Here is an 18,232-nt window from a genome sequence, read left to right as displayed (position 1 = left end):
GGATTATTTTACATTTTTCTTAATATAAACAATATTCCTGTGAACAGCCAGTTATATGATACCTGGGACACACATGTGAGAGTTTCTAGGAGACATGACTAGGAGCAGAGCCTCTGGGCCACAGGCCACACATATCTCCACATTTATTAAATAACACCAAATGGTTCATACTATGGTTTTTAATCACATCCTGTATTAATTCATGTGACTTTACATTAGTATCAAAGTTATACTGAATTCCTAAACTCATTGGAAAATATCCTTTCTTTTCCTATTCTCAAGAACAGTCAGTATAAAATAGGAATTACTGCCTTTTGAACATTTGGTATCATCTACCTCAAAAACCAAACAAGTGTGGTGATTCTGGGGAGAGGAGGGAATAGATTTTAAACTACTTGCTTAGTTTTTTCAATGATTATAGGTCTATTAGTTTTTTTTTTTTTTTTTTTTTTTTTTTTTTTTGTGGTACGTGGGCCTCTCACTGTTGCGGCCTCTCCTGTTGCGGAGCACGGGCTCCGGATGCGCAGGCTCAGCGGCCATGGCTCACGGGCCCAGCCGCTCCGCGGTATGTGGGATCTTCCCGGACCGGGGCACGAACCCGTGTCCCCTGCATCGGCAGGCAGACTCTCAACCACTGCACCATCAGGGAAGCCCAGGTCTATTAGTTTTGAGATGTAATATTTATAAAAATTCTTCATTTAAGTTTTCTAAGGTATTGACATAAAATTGCTAAAATTATTCATTAATAATTATGGGGGGTCTCCAATGCATTTATATTTATGCCACCTATTCTCTTTTTTAAAAAAGTTTATTTATTTAATTTTGGCTGCGTTGGGTCTTAGCTGCTGCACATGGGATCTTTCGTTGCGGCTCGTAGGCTATTTGTTGTGGCACGCGGACTCCAGGGTGCACAGGCTCTGTAGTTGTGGCTCGCAGGCTCCGGAGCGCGTGGGCTCTGTAGTTGTGGCGTGCGGGCTCCAGTGCACATGGGCTCTGTAGTTGCAGCACACAGGCTCTCTAGTTGTGGCGCACGGGTTCAGATGCCCTGCGGCATGTGGGATCTTAGTTCCCCAACCAGGGATTGAACCTGTGTCCACTGCATTGGAAGGCTGATTCTCAACCACTGGAACACCAGGGAAGTCCCTGTCTATTCTCCTTTAATTCTTAAAATTGTCTATCTGTGCCTTAACTCTTTTAAATTTAATTATGGTTGAGATTTGTATATTTCATTAGTTTTTACAGATAATCAGCTTTTGGTTTTATTAATTCTGTATCTCTATTTCATTAATATCTGCTCTTATTTTTCTTGTTTTGAACTGGTTTGGTTTTTTTTACTTCTTGGATGCTTAGCTCTTTAATTTTCATTCTTTCTTTTCTAAGATAAGTAATTCTCCAAGTTGCAACAAGTACTGAACAAGTTGCAACTTAGTACTAAGAGTATGCATTGTTTTCATTCCTGTTCATTTCTAAGTATTTCCACATTTCTTTTTTGACCCAAAATTTAGAAGACTTTATTTTTTTTAAATCCCCATTGGTGCACTTCAGGGGGTGGTAAAATTTTTCTATTGAATCTAACTTTATTTCATTGTGATCACTATTATATCATTTCTTTGGTATTTACGGGCATTTGTTTTGTGATCTAGCATAGTCCATAAAAATTGAATAGCTGTCCCTTGTGTGCTTGAAAAGAATGTGTGTTCTAATTGTTAGCATTTAACATATTTTAGGTTGAGCTTACTAGCTGTGTTGTTCAAGTTCATTACATCCTTACCAATTTTTTGTCTGTTTAATCTGTAATTATTAGGATGTTAAAATTTTCTACTATAATTATGGATTTATCCATTTCTCATGGATATTCTAATAATTTCTATTTCATATTTTTCATGGCTACATTGTTAAATGTATGTGAGTTCAGCACTGTTATACAACATTCCTGGTGAATTGTTCTTTTTTAAAAAGGCAATTCTTTAGTCTTAATAATGCTTTTTGCCTTAATGTCTACCTTGAATGATACTGATATAGAATTATTTTGGTTAGTATTTGCCTACTCTATTTTTATACTCCTAGTTTCAACTTTTTTGTGTCACTATTTTATGTATGCCTCTTACAGACAGCATATAACTAAAATTCATGATTTAAAACATAAATTTAAGAGTTTGTCTTTTTTTCTCTTAATTTTAAAATTATTATTATTATTTTTTTGCCTCACCATGAGGCTTGTGGATCTTAGTTCCCTAACCAGGGGTTGAACCCGGGCCCTTGGCAGTGAGAGCACAGAGTCCTACCCACTGAACCGCCAAGGAATTCCCAAGAGTCTGTCTTAACTGGCAAGTTTACACCATTTACTTTTATGGTGATGTTGACTCTTTTGGTTATATTGAGATTTATTTCTACCACTTTATTTTGTGCTTTCTTTATACCATCCTTATTTTTTCTCATTTGCTCTTTGCTATTGTGTTAATCAATTTTCCTTATTTCTTTTCTTTCTTATTATTAGTTTAAAAGCTAAATATTCTATTTCTTTTAACTGCAACTTTGGAAACAGGCATACACATTAAAAAATGTGTCTACACTCCTTTGCTGTAATACGAAGACCTCAAAAGGCTTTAGCTTCAATCACCCTCTCTCACTCTTTCTGATACTATTAGATAGTATTTTACTTCCATTTTACTTCCCAGGGTAGGCTGAAGCCAGAACTAATTGTTAAGCTTCAGATATTTTGTAATTCAGCTGTTAAAACACTGCTATTATAAAAAATTAAATTTTATAAACTTACCATTAAGTAAATTATATTAAAAAATAAGAGAATAACTACAAAATCTATCATTTCCCAAGTGTTTTACTATAGTTTACTATTGCTATCTGTGCTCTTCAAGTCATTTATATTTACTGTGTCTGCCTGGTAGAAAAACTACATAATGGTGTGCTACTGTGCCTCTCTTCCTGATTCTACATTCAGTGACATCAAATTGGTAGTTTTAAGTTGTCCATGATGGGAGTATTTATCCCAGAGAAATCAGCAAATGCTACAAATCAGGGCTTATCTAATTCCTCTGCAAAGCCAGTTGTTAATCATATCCCAGAACAACAATGCCACCCCATAATGGTCACTAATATTGCTGTTGCTGTTTCATGTAGTCAAGGTTGATTTGCCAATTTCTGTGCTTACTCTGCCATTCTGCATCGCATCCTGCCTTCTAGGTTCAGTTTCCAACTTGAATGATAGTGGGCCTAGATTTGCTGCTCCCCTGTTGGTATTAAAACACAAGTACCTAGGTTAAGGGAATGGCCCCTCACCCCCACCCCAGAAGCCTGCAGTGACTTTAACTCATGACTTATTCTAGGCCCTTCTTTGTTTACAGTCCTTAGTGAGGCCCTTCTTTGTTTACAGTCCTTAGTGAGCTCCTATTCTTTGAGAGAGCAGCTCTGTATGAAACTCTTTCAAAATTTTATTCTACTTGGCATTTTCAGATTTTTGCAATGTAAAGGCTTTCAGTTATCTTAGTGTGACTTCTGGCTGGTAGCTGGTACCAGAATTCTCCTTTAACAGGGTATTAAAGTTTTCTTTATATTTCTAACTAGCAGCTGTTTGTCTACAGGAAATCTCTTCATATTTGTAAATTTCCTTTGTAACCATTTTCCTCAGTGTATTTTTTATTGTTCTAATAATTCTATGGATAATTCTATTGGGCTTTCCCTACATAGGTCATCTATGAATAATGATAATTTGAAAGGAAGGGTAGGAAGGAAAATAAATCATACAGTGAAAAAGAAGAGGTTACAACTCAAGATGATAGAGTTTAAATTCCATTCTGTTATGTACCCCACTTTGCCTACTACAGCACTTAACACACAAGAGCTGCTAAAATATCTGATTTAAAAAAAAAGAGTGAGACACATATATGGAATTTCTTAGGCAATCACTGCATTTTCACAAACCAAATAATCCTTTTTAAAATTAATCATAGAAACTAATACCCCAAACAAATGAAACTACATATAGAAGAATAAATGGCTTATTATATATATTAAAACATAAAATTATTTAAGAAACAAAAGCCTCTCCTAAAACTGGCCCTGATTTTTAATTAAAAGGAGGACAATCCAAGAACAGAAAGGAAGTAGCAATAGGTAAATACTTCTATACAGCTAAAAGATCTTTTGGTAGTGACAGTCTAAAGGTAGTAACTAGAACCAAATTAAATGACTTTTGACAACTGATAAATACCTTCTGTTCCAGCGTTAGCTGATACTTTTGTTTAACTCTCTTACACTTGTTGAACCAACTATTCTCATCCATGATGAAAGGGGGCCCGACATTCTCTGGAGTGCTGCTTTCACTACCACTGCTTCCCAAAGTCCTCAGCTCTTCCTCATCACTGCTGATGCTGTCAGAACTGAGAAGATTAAAATTTTTTAAAGAAACAAAATTCATAATATGTTCCACTTGATTTTTTAAAAACACTTCTGTATTTGCAAGCTACTGGTGAGCAAGCTCCAAAATATTCATCACTAACTATACAATAATAATGATATTATCATCAAGCCTAGAGATGCTACAGAAGTTCAAGTGAGGTTTACAGATCTAAGGCATTAACACAGAAACTCTGAGAATGTCCTGAGGAGAGAGAAAACACTTCTAAAGAAGAGAACCAGAAACTCCACATGTGCTGAGAAGACCTGTCTAGCTGGGTTCTTTTTACTGTCCCATGTAGATCAAAAGAATGAAACTGGAACCCTATCTTATACCATATACAAAAATCATTCTAAATTGATTAAAGACTTGACTGTAAGACCTGAAACTGTAAAAATCCTAGGAGAGGGCTTCCCTGGTGGCGCAGTGGTTGAGAATCTGCCTGCCAATGCAGGGGACACGGGTTCGAGCCCTGGTCTGGGAAGATCCCACATGCCGCCAAGCAACTGGGCCTGTGAGCCACAATTACTGAGCCTGCGCGTCTGGAGCCTGTGCTCCGCAACAAGAGAGGGCGCGATAGTGAGAGGCCTGCGCACCGCGATGAAGAGTGGCCCCCGCTTGCCACAACTAGAGAAAGCCCTCGCACAGAAATGAAGACCCAACACAGCCATAAATAAATAAATAAATAAATTTAAAAATTCATGACATATGTCAATATTTAAAAAAATAAAAATAAATTAAAAAAAATAAAAATCCTAGGAGAAAACATAGGGCGTAAGCCCTTGACATCAATCTTGACAATGATTTTTGGATTTGACACCAAATAAATAAATAAATAAATAAATAAATAAATAAATACATAAAGCAAAAGCAAGATAAAGAAGTGGGGCTACATCAAACTAAAAGCCTTCTGCACAGCAAAGGAAACCAGCAACAAAATGAAAAGGCAACCTACTGAATGGGAGGAAATATGTGCAAATCATATATATGATAAGGAGTTAATATCCAAGATATATAGAGAACTCAAATAACTCAACAGCCAAAAAACAAACGTGAATGAAAAATAATCAGAGGAATAGAATAGACATTTTTCAAAAAAAGACATACAAATGGCCAACAGGTACATAAAAAGGTGCTCAACATCACTTATCATCAGGGAAATGCAAATCAAAATCACAAGATATCACCTCACATCTATCATAATGGCTATCATCTTAAAAAAATAAATAAATAACGACTATCATCAAAAAGATAAGTGTTGACGAGGATGTGGAGAAAAGGGAACCCTTGTGCATTGCTGTGGGAGTGTCACTGATACAGTCATTATGGAAAACAGTATGGAGTTTCCTCAAAATATTGAAAATAGGACTACCGTATGATCCAGCAATCCCACTTCCAGGAATGTATGAAAAGGAAATGAAAACAGAATCTTGAAGAGATACCTGTACTCCCATGTTTACTGCAGCACAAGTAATCAAGATATGGACACGAGCTAAGTGTCCATCAATAAATGAATGGATAAAGAAGATGTGGTGTATACATATACACAGTGGAATACCGTTCAGCCATGAGAGGTTAAGAAATCTTGCCATTTGCAACAACATGGATGGATCCTGAGAGCATTATGCTAAGTGAGATAAGCCAGACACAGCAAGACAAATACTGGAGGTATCACTTATATGTGGAATCTTAAAAAAAAAAAAAGAAAAAAAAAGTCAAACTCATAGAAATAGAGAGTAGGAAATGGTTCCCAGGGGCGAGGAGGAGGAATAGGGAGAGGTTGGTAAAAGGGTACAAACTTTCAGCTGTTAGATTAATAAAGTCTGAGTATCGAGTGTAAAACATGGTGATTATAGTTGATAACACTGTATTGTATAACTGAAATTTGTTAAGAGAGTAGAACTTAAATGTTCTCACACACACAAAAAAAGATAAATATGTGAGGTGATGGATATATTAATTAACAACATGGGGGAAATCCTTCCACAAGGTATACATTATCAAAATATGGTATCAAATCACCACAATGTACACTTTAAATATCTTAGAATTTTACTTGTTAATGATACCTCAATAAAGCTGATTTTACAAAAGAGTAAGAAAATATCATCACAAACCCAAAGAAGGTAGAAGAAACAAAACAATATAGATAAAAACAGAAATTAATGAGCTAGATGGCAAAGGTACAACAGAGGATCAACAAAGGAAAACAAACACTTAATGACTAACAAAATTGATAAAGCTTTGGCAAGGATGATTTAAAAAGGGCAAAAAAATAAAAGTTACGATAACAAAAAGCAAAAGGTAATATAACTAGAGATGAAAAGAGATTTAAAAAGATATTAAAAGAAATTCTCTGAACATCATGATATAAAATTCTGAAACTTTTAACAAAATATTATTTACCGAAACTGAACCAATAATAGAAACTGGAAAGATCATAAATAAATCAGTAAGTTTTAAAAACATCCAAGAGGGACTTCCCTGGTGGCACAGTGGTTAGAAATCTGCCTGCCAGTGCAGGGGACATGGATTCCATCCCTGTTCTGGGAAGATCCCACACGCTGCAGAGCAACTAAGCCCGTGCACCACAATTACTGAGCCTGTGCTCTAGAGCCTGCGAGCCACAATCACTGAGCCCGTGTGCCACAACGACTGAAGCCCACGCACCTAGAGCCTGTGATCTGCAACAAGAAGCCACTGCAATGAGAAGGCCGTGCACCGCAACAAAGAGTAGCCCCCGCTCACCACAACTAGAGAACGCCTGTGTGCAGGAACAAAGGCCCAACGTAGCCTAAAGTAAAAATAAATAAATAAATAAATATATTTACGGAAACAAAGAAAAAAGCAATGAATACAAAAAAAATTTAAAAACAAAAAATAAATAAAAAAATCCAAGAGTAGAAAGGGAGAACTGATAACAAGGAAGTTCCTTATAAGGACAAGGAAGAAAATAAATACTAACTACGGTGGTCCAAGGAACTATATAAATGCTTCACATGCATCACCTCATTAATCCTCATGATATCCCCATGAGGTATTGATGTACTATTTAATAGGTTCATTCAGCAAATGAAGAAAAAGAGAATAAGAGATGATAAGCAGATGCTTGAGGTCACACCAGTAAGGGGAACTGGTATCACTATTTTAGGCAGAACATTCAGTGGAGGCTTCATTACTAAGGTGGTATTAAGCTGAGTTTTAGAGAAGATGAGCAAACTAGCCATGCAAATATCTGAGAGAGACTGTGCTCCTGGTAGAGAGGACAGAAAGATGCACAGGTGTGCCCGGTGTGCTCAAGGGATAACAAGATGGCCAGTGTTACTGAAGCACAGTGAGTAACAGGGCAGGGAGTAAGACATGAGGTCAGAGAGGTACTGGAGGCCAGATCAACTAAGGAATTTGTTTTCCACTTCGGGTCAGAAGGAAAGAAACTACTGGAAAGTTGTGAGCAGAGGAATGAAGTGATTTGACTTATATTTCAAAAGGATCACTCTGGCTGCTCTATGGAGAAATAAACTACAGGAGTCAAGAGGTGGAGCATGAAGACTCTTGCAAATCTCCAGGTTTAAATTTAGGAGGTGATGGTGGTGCAAAAATATTTGCTGATGGATCGTATGTGGATTATGGAAGACAGAATTCAACAATGACTCCAAAGATTTTAAGCATAAACAACTGAAATGCTAGAACTACCATTCTTGGAATGGCAAAGACTAAAGGAAGGAAAATTGTTTTGTGTGAGGGGGTGTGGGGTGGTGGGATTAGGAGTTCATTATTGTACATGTTATATCTGAGGTGCTTATTACACATCCAAGTGGAGATGCCAACTTGGCAGCTGGATGTATGAGTTCAGAGTTTAGAGGAGTGTTCCAGGTGGAAGTATATAATTGGGAAAGAGCAGCATATAGATAGTACTTAAAGCCATGAAACTGGATGGAACTACTTAGTATAGACGGAGAAGATGATTCAGGACTGATCTCTGAAACAGTCCAACATTTAGAGGTTGGGGAAATGAGGAGAAAGCAGTGAGGGGGAGTAAGAAGGAGCAAACAGGAGGAAAAGCAGAAGAGTGCTGACAAGAGCAGTCACGTGTATCAAACACTGCTCCAAGGTCAAGTAAGGTGAGGAAACTAACTAACCCCTGGATTTCACAACAAGACAATTACTGGTGACTCTGAAAAGAGCAGTTTCAGTGGTAGGTATTAAAGCTCATTTGAATAGTTCAAGAGAGAATGGAGGCAGAAAAAAGAGAGGCATGGTTTTGTAATAAAGGAAGGGGTACTAAGAAATAGCTAGAAGTGAATGTGGGGTTAGGAAAGTTTCTCTGTTTCATTTTTTAAGATGGGAAAAATAACAACATGCTTATATGCTGTGATGTGTGGGAAGATGTAGAAAAGGAAAAATTAATGGAAGGGGACAACTGCTGGAGCTAAGACCTTAAACAGAAAAGACAGGATGGGATGCAGTACACAGGCCAGAAGACTGGCCTTTGGTAGCAAATGATTAGTTTCTCCCTACTAAGAGGGGGAAAAGGCAGAGTACAGTGGTCCCTCAGTACTCATGAAGGACTGGTTCCAGGAGCCACCCCAGATATCAAAGTCCATGGATGCTCAAGTCCCTTATATGTACAAGTCCGATATACACTTGATCCACAGCTGGTTGACTCATGGATGTGAAACCTGCAGATATGGACAACCAACTGTACATGGAATGCTACGTTTAGGAAGGGCAATTTAACAGCATGCTTGATCGTTTATGGTCTCTTTAACTCAGCAATTTTGTTTGCAGAAATTTACCTCTTTAGGAAATAATCATTCTAAGTATAAAGACTTAGCTATTAGAATGTTATATTTTAAAGTGAAAAATTGAAGGCATCATAAAAGATCAATAATCATTGGCTACTACTAGACTTTTTTGGCCTAAAATCCATTCAAGAAAAAGATGTTTAAAGTTACACCAAGCAGTAACTCAGAAAAAACTTAACTTTTCTCACTGGTACACAACCTAAAACTTAATTAAACCAATTTTAAATATGAAATATATTTTAGGATGTTTTCTATTAACATATTTCATATATTTAGGTTCAGAAAGATAAAACTATTTCAAAAGACTAATAGCTAATAAATACTTTTTAAAGTTCAACTTCACCACTAATCAAATAAATGCAAACCAAAACAACAACAGGATATCATTTTTTACTTACAGAATTAGCCACACCTTTAAGTTGGAAATTGTGGAGGCAGGCACTGTCACATATTGCTGATAGGATCTAAATTAGTACGGCCTCTCTGGACATGCTCTCTTGACAGCATGTTTCAAAAGTTTCAGTGACATATATACTAGAAATTCTACTTCCAGGATTTTTTTTTAAATTTATTTTTGGCTGTGCTGGGTCTTCGTTGCTGCACGTGGGCTTTTCTCTAGTTGCAGCAAGCGGGGGCTACTCTTCATTGAGGTGTGAGGGCTTCTCATTGTGGTGGCTTCTATTGTTGCGGAGCATGGGCTCTAGGCGCGCGGGCTTCAGTAGTTGTGGCATGCGGGCTCAGCTGTTGTGGCTCGCAGGCTCTAGAGCGCAGGCTCAGTAGTTGTGGTGCATGGGCTTACTTATTCTGCGGCATGTGGGATCTTCCTGGACCAGGGCCCAAACCCATGTCCCCTGCATTGGCAGGCGGATTCTTAACCACTGTGCCACCAGGGAAGCCCCTACTTCCAGGATTTTAACTTAAAGAAATAATGATGGTTCTGCATAAAAAGATGTAGTGACAAGGGTATTAACTGTAATACTATATATGACGGAACTAAATGCACTCCAAAAGTCCAACAATAACTGGGTTAACATACTATACAAACAATGAATTCTATTCATTTTAGGAAATGATGCTATAGAAGGATAAAGACATGCAACAATGTTCATGATACAGTATTAAGGGAAACAGTTACATGTATATTATGCTTCCATTTTAATAAAAAAATATTCCTAGGTACAGAAAAGGCTGAAAGCTATCCATCAAAATGTTAATGCTTCTAGCAGTTGCTCCTTAAATGTAAGATGAGTGACTTAAGCTTTCTTCTACTATCTACCTTTCTGTATTTTCCAATTATTCTATAATAAATACTTATTTTCCAAATAAGTTAAAAGCAGTAATTTGGGGAGGGACAGACTCTTATGGTTTCTTAAATGTGGCATCAAATAGAATTTTTAAAAATTGTGTCTAATTACAGGTATATTTGGAAGTAATTCAATTTTTAAAATATTGGCTCTTTATGACTATTAGGATAGTTTAAATCCTTCTAAAAAGAAAAACTTCATGGTCTGTAATGCTAACTGGATTATGACTAGGTTGAATTGGTATTTCCTTTCTTGTTTTAGTATTCTTTATATAACAAGATGGTAGGAAGCCTTTAGTATACAAAGAAGAGGAAGCTATACATATATGTTTGGTTTAGTGCATCAAAGAAAGAGAAAATTGCATAAAAAAATCAGACAAAAGTGGTTAAGCAGCTGGGGACACAGAATATAGATCATTAAACTCATTCTGAGGGCACCAGATGAGAAGGCTTCATTATCGTATCTTTTTAAAAGCATTGTAATAATTACTACAGTCTCTTAGGTAAGAAAAGAGAAAAATCTATATTTACATTTTTCTTCATATTTTAATTTAAATTATTTCCTAAATCACTAAAAATAGCCTTTCTAACTGCATTCTGATGACCAAACTCCTATCTCCAACTGTCATCTTGCTCTTTAATTTCAGACTTGAGGCCCACTCTGCACAAACTAGCTGTGTGACTATGGACAAGGTATTTAACCTCTCTGTGTTTCAGTTTTCTCATTTAAAAATAAGGACAGTGGTGCTTACCTTGCTGGCTTTTGAGGAGATTAATGAGTTAATAGAAGTAAAGGACTTAGAACAATGCTTGCTATATAATAAACATGGAATAAATGGTACTGACATTTTTACTAGTATTGTTTTGAACTATCCATTATCTTCACAAAATGTCCTATAATCCAAACATATCCCCAAACAGTACAATTTTATTCCTGTTGAAAACATCTTCTTGGTGTATTTCTTTTCTAGATCTAATGTAACAGACTTATCCCTCTCCCAAGGGATCTACTTACTTAAGTTAGAAATCTTTGTACCATAATACTCTATTCCTCCTTCTCCTTCATCACCTAAAATATCTTCACACTACTAGCTCTGAAATCATAGCGACTTCTCTTACTAGATGGTGATTATCTTGGATACAGGGATTGCATTCCTTTTTAGAAGTTCGCAAAGTTCCTATACTCTTGACATGTATGAATCCCTAGGAAAGTTTCTTTAGGTACTCAATAAATGTATCTTGAGTGTGTGTGTACGTTTGTGTGTACATATACATATATTACATATATACATATATTACTCACTCTATCTCCCTTACAGCTTTGGCCTGATCATAACATTTTAGAAGTATATAAAGAGAGGGGAGCGGAGTCAAGATGGCAGGGTAGGAGGACGTGGAATTTGCATCTCCCGCACAACTAGGGCACCTACCCGGCACCGGCGGGGGACCACAGACACCTAAGGGGACAGGAGGAAACCCCAGAGACCGGGAAGGACATGGGGCCTGGGTGGAAGGGATGGGGGAGGAGAAGTGGAGGCGGGGCAGGGGTGGCGGCCCTGAGGGGTGGCTGGGGGAGGGGAGGAGTTCCTACACCCAGTGGGACCCACCCACGAGATGGGGGAGAACCTGGGGGAGACGGTGGGGGAGGGGCGTGAAGGAATGGAGGGAATGGGGCCAGGCTTTCCCTGTCCACTTAGGCACTGGTGAGCCTCTTGGGCTCCCGGGCCTAATCCTCTGCCCTCGGAGCCTCCCTTCTGCCCGCAGAACCCAAGCCCCGCCCCTACACCCCCACCCAGGGCCTTACCTCTATGCTTGGAGACCCCTCGGAGACCCCTCCAATGTGCTGGGTCTAAACCCCACCCACACGCCCTCACCCAGGACCTTACCTCCAAACTCCGGAACCCCACACGCCAGACAGAGGCCCTTCTTTGGACATGCTAGCTCTCCCCTTCTGCGCAGGTCCTAAGCAGAGGCCCCACTCTACACTTGAACGTCACCCGCCTAGGCCCCGCCCACAAGACCTTTTCCAGCTGGCATGGGTCTTGAGCCTAGGCCCCGTCCCACGTTGAAACTTCATGCCCCACGTTAAACCCCACCCCTGCCTAAGTTCCAAACCTGCCTAAACTCTGCCCCACTTAGTCAAGGCTTTTTTTTTTTCTTTTTTCTTCTTTTAGGTTGGGGTTCTATTTTACCCTGTTGTTGATGCATTTATACTTTTATTTTTTCTAATAAATCTTTTATTTTTCTAATTTTATTGTATTCTTTATACTTTGTTATTGTTCTGCTCCTTTTGGCTTGTTCCCCCCCCCCCTTTTTAATTAATTAATTAATTTGTTTATTTATTTACTTTTTTCTGTTGTGGTTTTGTTTTACCTTGTTGAAGTTGTTTCAATTATATTTTTATTTTTTCTAATATATTTTTTGTCTTTCTAATTTTATTTTATTTTTTATTCTTTGTTATTGTACTGCTTGCTTTTTTTTTTTTTTTTGCCACACCATGCAGCTTGTGGAATCTTGGCTCCCAGGCCAGGGGTCGGCCTGAGCTCCTGTGGTGGGAGCACCAAGCCCAGACTGCTGGACTAACAGAGAACCTCAGACCCCAGGGAATATTAATTGGAGTGAGGCCTCCCAGAGGTCCTCATCTCAGCACCAAGACCTGGCTCTACCCAACTGCCTGCAAACTCCAGTGCTGGATGCCTGAGTAAGACAGGAATACAGCCCCAACCATCAAAAAAATCAAAAACAAAAAACACAACTGAAATGACAAAATAATATGTTACAGACGAAGGAGCAAGGTAAGAACGTACAAGATCAAATAAATGAAGACAAAATAGGCAAGCTATCTGAAAAAGAATTCAGAGTAATGATAGTAAAGATGATCCAGGGCTTCCCTGGTGGCGCAGTGGTTGAGAGTCCGCCTGCTGATGCAGGGGACACGGGTTCATGCCCCCGTCCGGGAAGATCCCACATGCCGCGGAGCGGCTGGGCCCGTGGGCCATGGCCACTGAGCCTGCGCATCCGGAGCCTGTGTTCCGCAACGGGAGAGGCCACAACAGTGAGAGGCCCGCGTACCACAAAAAAAAAAAAAAAAGATGATCCAAAATCTCAGAAACAGAATGGAGAAAATATAAGAAACGATTAACAAAGATCTAGAAGAATTAAAGAGCAAACAAACAGTGATGAACAACACAATAACTGAAATGTAAAATACTCTAGAAGGAATCAATAGCAGAGTAACTGAGGCAAAAGAAGAGATAAGTGAGCTGGAAGATAAAATGGTGGAAATAACTGGCGGGGAGTAGTATAAAGAAAAAGGAATGAAAAGAATAGAGGACAGTCTCAGAGACCTCTGGAACAACATTAAAAGCACCAACATTTGAATTATAGCGGTCCCAGAAGAAGAAGAGAAAAAGAAAGGGACTGAGAAAATATTTGAAGAGATTATAGTCAAAAACTTCCCTAACATGGGAAAGGAAATAGTCAATCAAGTCCAGGAAGCGCAGAGAGTCCCATACAGGATAAACCTAAAGAGAAACACGCTGAGACACATATTAATCAAACTATCAAAAATTAAATACAAACAAAAAATATTAAAAGCAGCAAGGGAAAAACAACAAATAACATACAAGGGAATCCCCATAAGGTTAACAGCTGACCTTTCAGCAGAAACTCTGCAAGCCAGAAGGGAGTGAAAGGACATATTTAAAGTGATGAAAGGGAAGAAACTACAACCAAGATTACGCTACCCAGCAAGGATCTCATTCAGATTGACAGAGAAATCAAAAGCTTTATAGACAAGCAAAAACTAAGAGAATTCAGCACCACCAAACCAGCTTTACAACAAATGCTAAAGGAACTTCTCTAAGAGGGAAACGCAAGAGAAGAAAAAGACCCACAAAAACAAACCCAAATCAGTCATGAAAACGGTAATAGGAACATACATATCGATAATCACCTTGAATGTAAATGGATTAAATGCTCCAACCAAAAGACAGAGACTGGCTGAATGGATACAAAGCCAAAACCCTTATATATGCTGTCTACAAGAAACCCACTTCAGACCTAGGGACACATACAGACTGAAAGTGAGGGGATGGAAAAAGATATTCCATGCAAACGGAAATCACAAGAAAGCTGGAGTAGCAATACTCATATCAGATAAAATAGACTTTAAATTAAAGACTGTTACAAGAGATGAGGAAGGACACTACGTAATGATCAAGGGATCAATCCAAGAAGAAAACATAACAATAATAAATATTTATGCACCCAACAAAGGAGCATCTCAAAATATATAAGGCAAATGCTAACAGCCATAAAGGGAGAAATTGACAGTAACACAATAATAGTGGGGGACTTTAACACCCCACTTACACCAATAGATCATCCAAACAGAAAATCAATCAGTAAGGAAACACAAGCTTTAAATGACACAATAGACCAGACAGACTTAATTGATATTTTTAGGACATTACACTTGAAAGCGGAAAAATACACTTCTTCTCAAGTGCACATGAACGTTCTCCAGAATAGACCACAACTTGGGTCATAAATCAAGCCTCAGTAAATTTAAGAAAATTGAAATCATATCAAGCATCTTTTCTGACCACAACGTTATGAGATTAGACATCAATTACAAGAAAAAAACTGTAAAAAACACAAATACATGGAGGCTAAACAGCATGCTGCTAAATAGCCAAGAGATCATTGAAGAAATCAAAGAAGAAATAAAAAAATACCTAGAAACAAATGACAACGAAAACACAACGATCCAAAAACCTATGGGATGCAGAAAAAGCAGCTCTAAGAAGGAAGTTCAGAGCAATTCAAGCTCACCTCAAGACACAAGAAAAATCTCAAATAAACAATCTAACCTTACACCTACAGCAGTTAGAGAAATAAGAACAAAGAAAACCCAAAGTTAGTAGAAGGAAAGAAATCATAAAGAGGGACTTCACTGGTGGCACAGTGGTTAAGAATCCGCCTGCCAATGCAGGGGACACTGGTTCAAGCCCTGGTCTGGGAAGATGCCACATGGCGCGGAGCAACTAAGCCTGTGCGCCACAACTACTGAGCCTGCACTCTAGAGCCTGCAAGCCACAACTACTGAAGCCTGCATGCCACAACTTGAAGCCCGTGTGCCTAGAGCCCATGCTCTGCAACAAGAGAAGCCACCACAATGAGAGGCCCACGCACTGCAATGAAGAGTAGCTGCCACTCGCTACAACTAGAGAAAGCCTGCACACAGCAACAAAGACCCAATACAGCCAAAAATAAATAATAAATAAATAAATAAATTTTTAAAAATTCAACACCCATTTATGATAAAAACTCTCCAGAAAGTGGGCATAGAGGGAAACTACCTCAACATAATAAAAGCCATATATCACAAACCCACAGCGAACATCATTCTCAATGGTGAAAAACTGAAACCATTTCCTCTAAGATCAGGAACAAGATAAGGATGTCCACTCTCGCCACTATTATTCAACATAGTATTGCAAGCCCTAGCCACAGCAATCAGAGAAGAAAAATAAAAGGAATACAAATTGGAAAAGAAGTAAAACTGTCACTGTTTGCCGATGACATGATACTATACATAGAAAATCCTAAAGATGCCACCAGAAAACTACTAGAACTAATCAGTGAATTTGGTAGGGTTGCAGGATACAAAATTAATGCACAGAAATCTCTTGCATTCCTATACAGTAACAATGAAAGATCAGAAAGAGAAATTAAGGAAACAATCTCATTTACCATTGCAACAAAAAGAATAAAATACCTAGGAATAAACCTACCTAAGGAGGCAAAAGACCTGTAATCAGAAAACTATAAAACACTGATGAAAGAAATCAAAGATAACATAAACAGATGGAGAGATATACCATGCTCCTGGATAGGAAGAATCAATATTGTGAAAATGGCTGTACTACACCCAAAGCAATCTACAGGTTCAATGCAATCCCTATCAAATTACCAATGGCATTTTTCACAGAACTAGAACAAAAAATTTTACAATTTGTATGGAAACACAAAACACCCTGAATAGCCAAAGCAATCTTCAGAAAGAAAAACAGAGCTGGAGGAATCAGGCTCCCTGACTTCAGACTATATATACTACAAAGCTACAGTAATCAGGATAGTATGGTACTGGCACAAAAACAGAAATATAGATCAATGGAACGGGACAGAAAGCCGAGAGATAAACTCACGCACATATGGTCACCTTATCTTTGATAAAGGAGGCAAGAATATACAATGCAGAAATGACAGGCTCTTCAGTAAGTGGTGCTGGGAGAAATGGACAGATACATGTAAAAGAATGAAATTAGAACACACCCTAACCCCATACACAAAAATAAACTCAAAATGGATTAAATAAGGCCAGACACTATAAAACTCTTAGAGGAAAATACAGGCAAAACACTATATGACATAAATCACAGCAAGATCCTTTTTGACCCACCTCCTAGAGTAAGGGAAATAAAAACAAAAATAAACAAATCAGACCTAATGAAACTTCAAAGCTTTTGCAAAGCAAAGGAAACCATAAACAAGACCAAAAGACAACCCTCAGAATGGGAGAAAATATTTGCAAATGAAACAATGGACAAAGGATTAATCTCCAAAATATACAAGCAGCTCATGCAGCTCAATAACAAACAAACAAACAACCCAATCCAAAAATGGGTGGAAGACCTAAATAGACATTTCTCCAAAGAAGATATACAGATGGCCAACAAATACATGAAAAGATGCTCAGCATCACTAATCATTAGAGAAATGCAAATCAAAACCACAATGAGGTATCAGCTCACACTGGTCAGAATGGCCATCATCAAAAAATCTAGAAAAAATAAGTGCTGGAGAGGGTGTGGAGAAAAGGGAACCCTCCTACACTGTTGGGGGGAATGTAAACTGACACAGCCACTATGGAGAACAGTATGGAGGGTCCTTAAAAAACTAAAAATAGAACTACCATATGACCCAGCAATCCCACTACTGGGCATATACCCTAAGAAAACCATAATTCAAAAAGAGTCATGTACTCATTCAAAAAGAGTCAATGTTCACTGCAGCACCATTTACAATAGCCAGCACATGGATGCAACCTAAATGTCCATAGACAGATAAATGGATAAAGAAGATGTGGCACGTATATACAATGGAATACTACTCAGCCATAAAAAGGAACAAAACTGAGTTATTTGTAGTGAGGTGGATGGACCTAGAATCTGTCATACAGAGTGAAGTAAGTCAGAAAGAGAAAAACAAATACCATACGCTAATGCATATGTATGGCATTTTAAAAAGTGGTACTCATGAACCTAGTGGCAGGGCAGGCATAAACACACAGACTTAGAGAATGGACTTGAGGGCACAAGGGGGAAGGGGAAGCTGGGATGAAGTGAGAGAGCAGCACTGACATATATACACTATCAAATGTAAAATGGATGGCTAGTGGGAAGCTGCTGCACAGCACAGGGAGATCAGCTCGATGCTTTGTGACGACACAGAGGGGTGGCATAGTGAGGGTGGGAGGGAGGCGCAAGAGGGAGGGGATATGGGGATATATGTATACATATAGCTGATTCACTTTGTTGTACAGCAGAAACTAACACAACACTGTTAAGCATTTATACTCCAATAAAGATGTGAAAAAAAAAAGAAGTATATAAAGATCATTATTCTATTCAGGAAGTCAATTAT

General features: G+C 38.3%; 1 protein-coding gene across 5 annotated transcripts in view; it reads right to left on the bottom strand.

The window, feature by feature from the left end:
• Positions 1 to 18,232, bottom strand: part of RUNDC3B (RUN domain containing 3B) — a gene marked incomplete at both ends in the record, with an annotated part of 146,433 nt that overhangs the window by 39,037 nt on the left and 89,164 nt on the right. For all 5 annotated transcript variants that reach the window (XM_079711515.1, XM_079711513.1, XM_079711511.1 and 2 more), the window contains one exon: positions 4,229 to 4,397. In XM_079711515.1, coding sequence (XP_079567641.1) covers positions 4,229 to 4,397 — 169 coding nt within the window. The remainder of the gene's footprint in view (positions 1 to 4,228; positions 4,398 to 18,232) is intronic.

This window comes from Hyperoodon ampullatus, assembly GCF_949752795.1.
Source record: "Hyperoodon ampullatus genome assembly, chromosome: 9".
NCBI classification, from domain to species: domain Eukaryota; kingdom Metazoa; phylum Chordata; class Mammalia; order Artiodactyla; family Ziphiidae; genus Hyperoodon; species Hyperoodon ampullatus.
The sequence above is the reverse complement of the archived record's forward strand: the minus strand, read 5'-3'. Positions and strand labels throughout refer to the sequence as shown.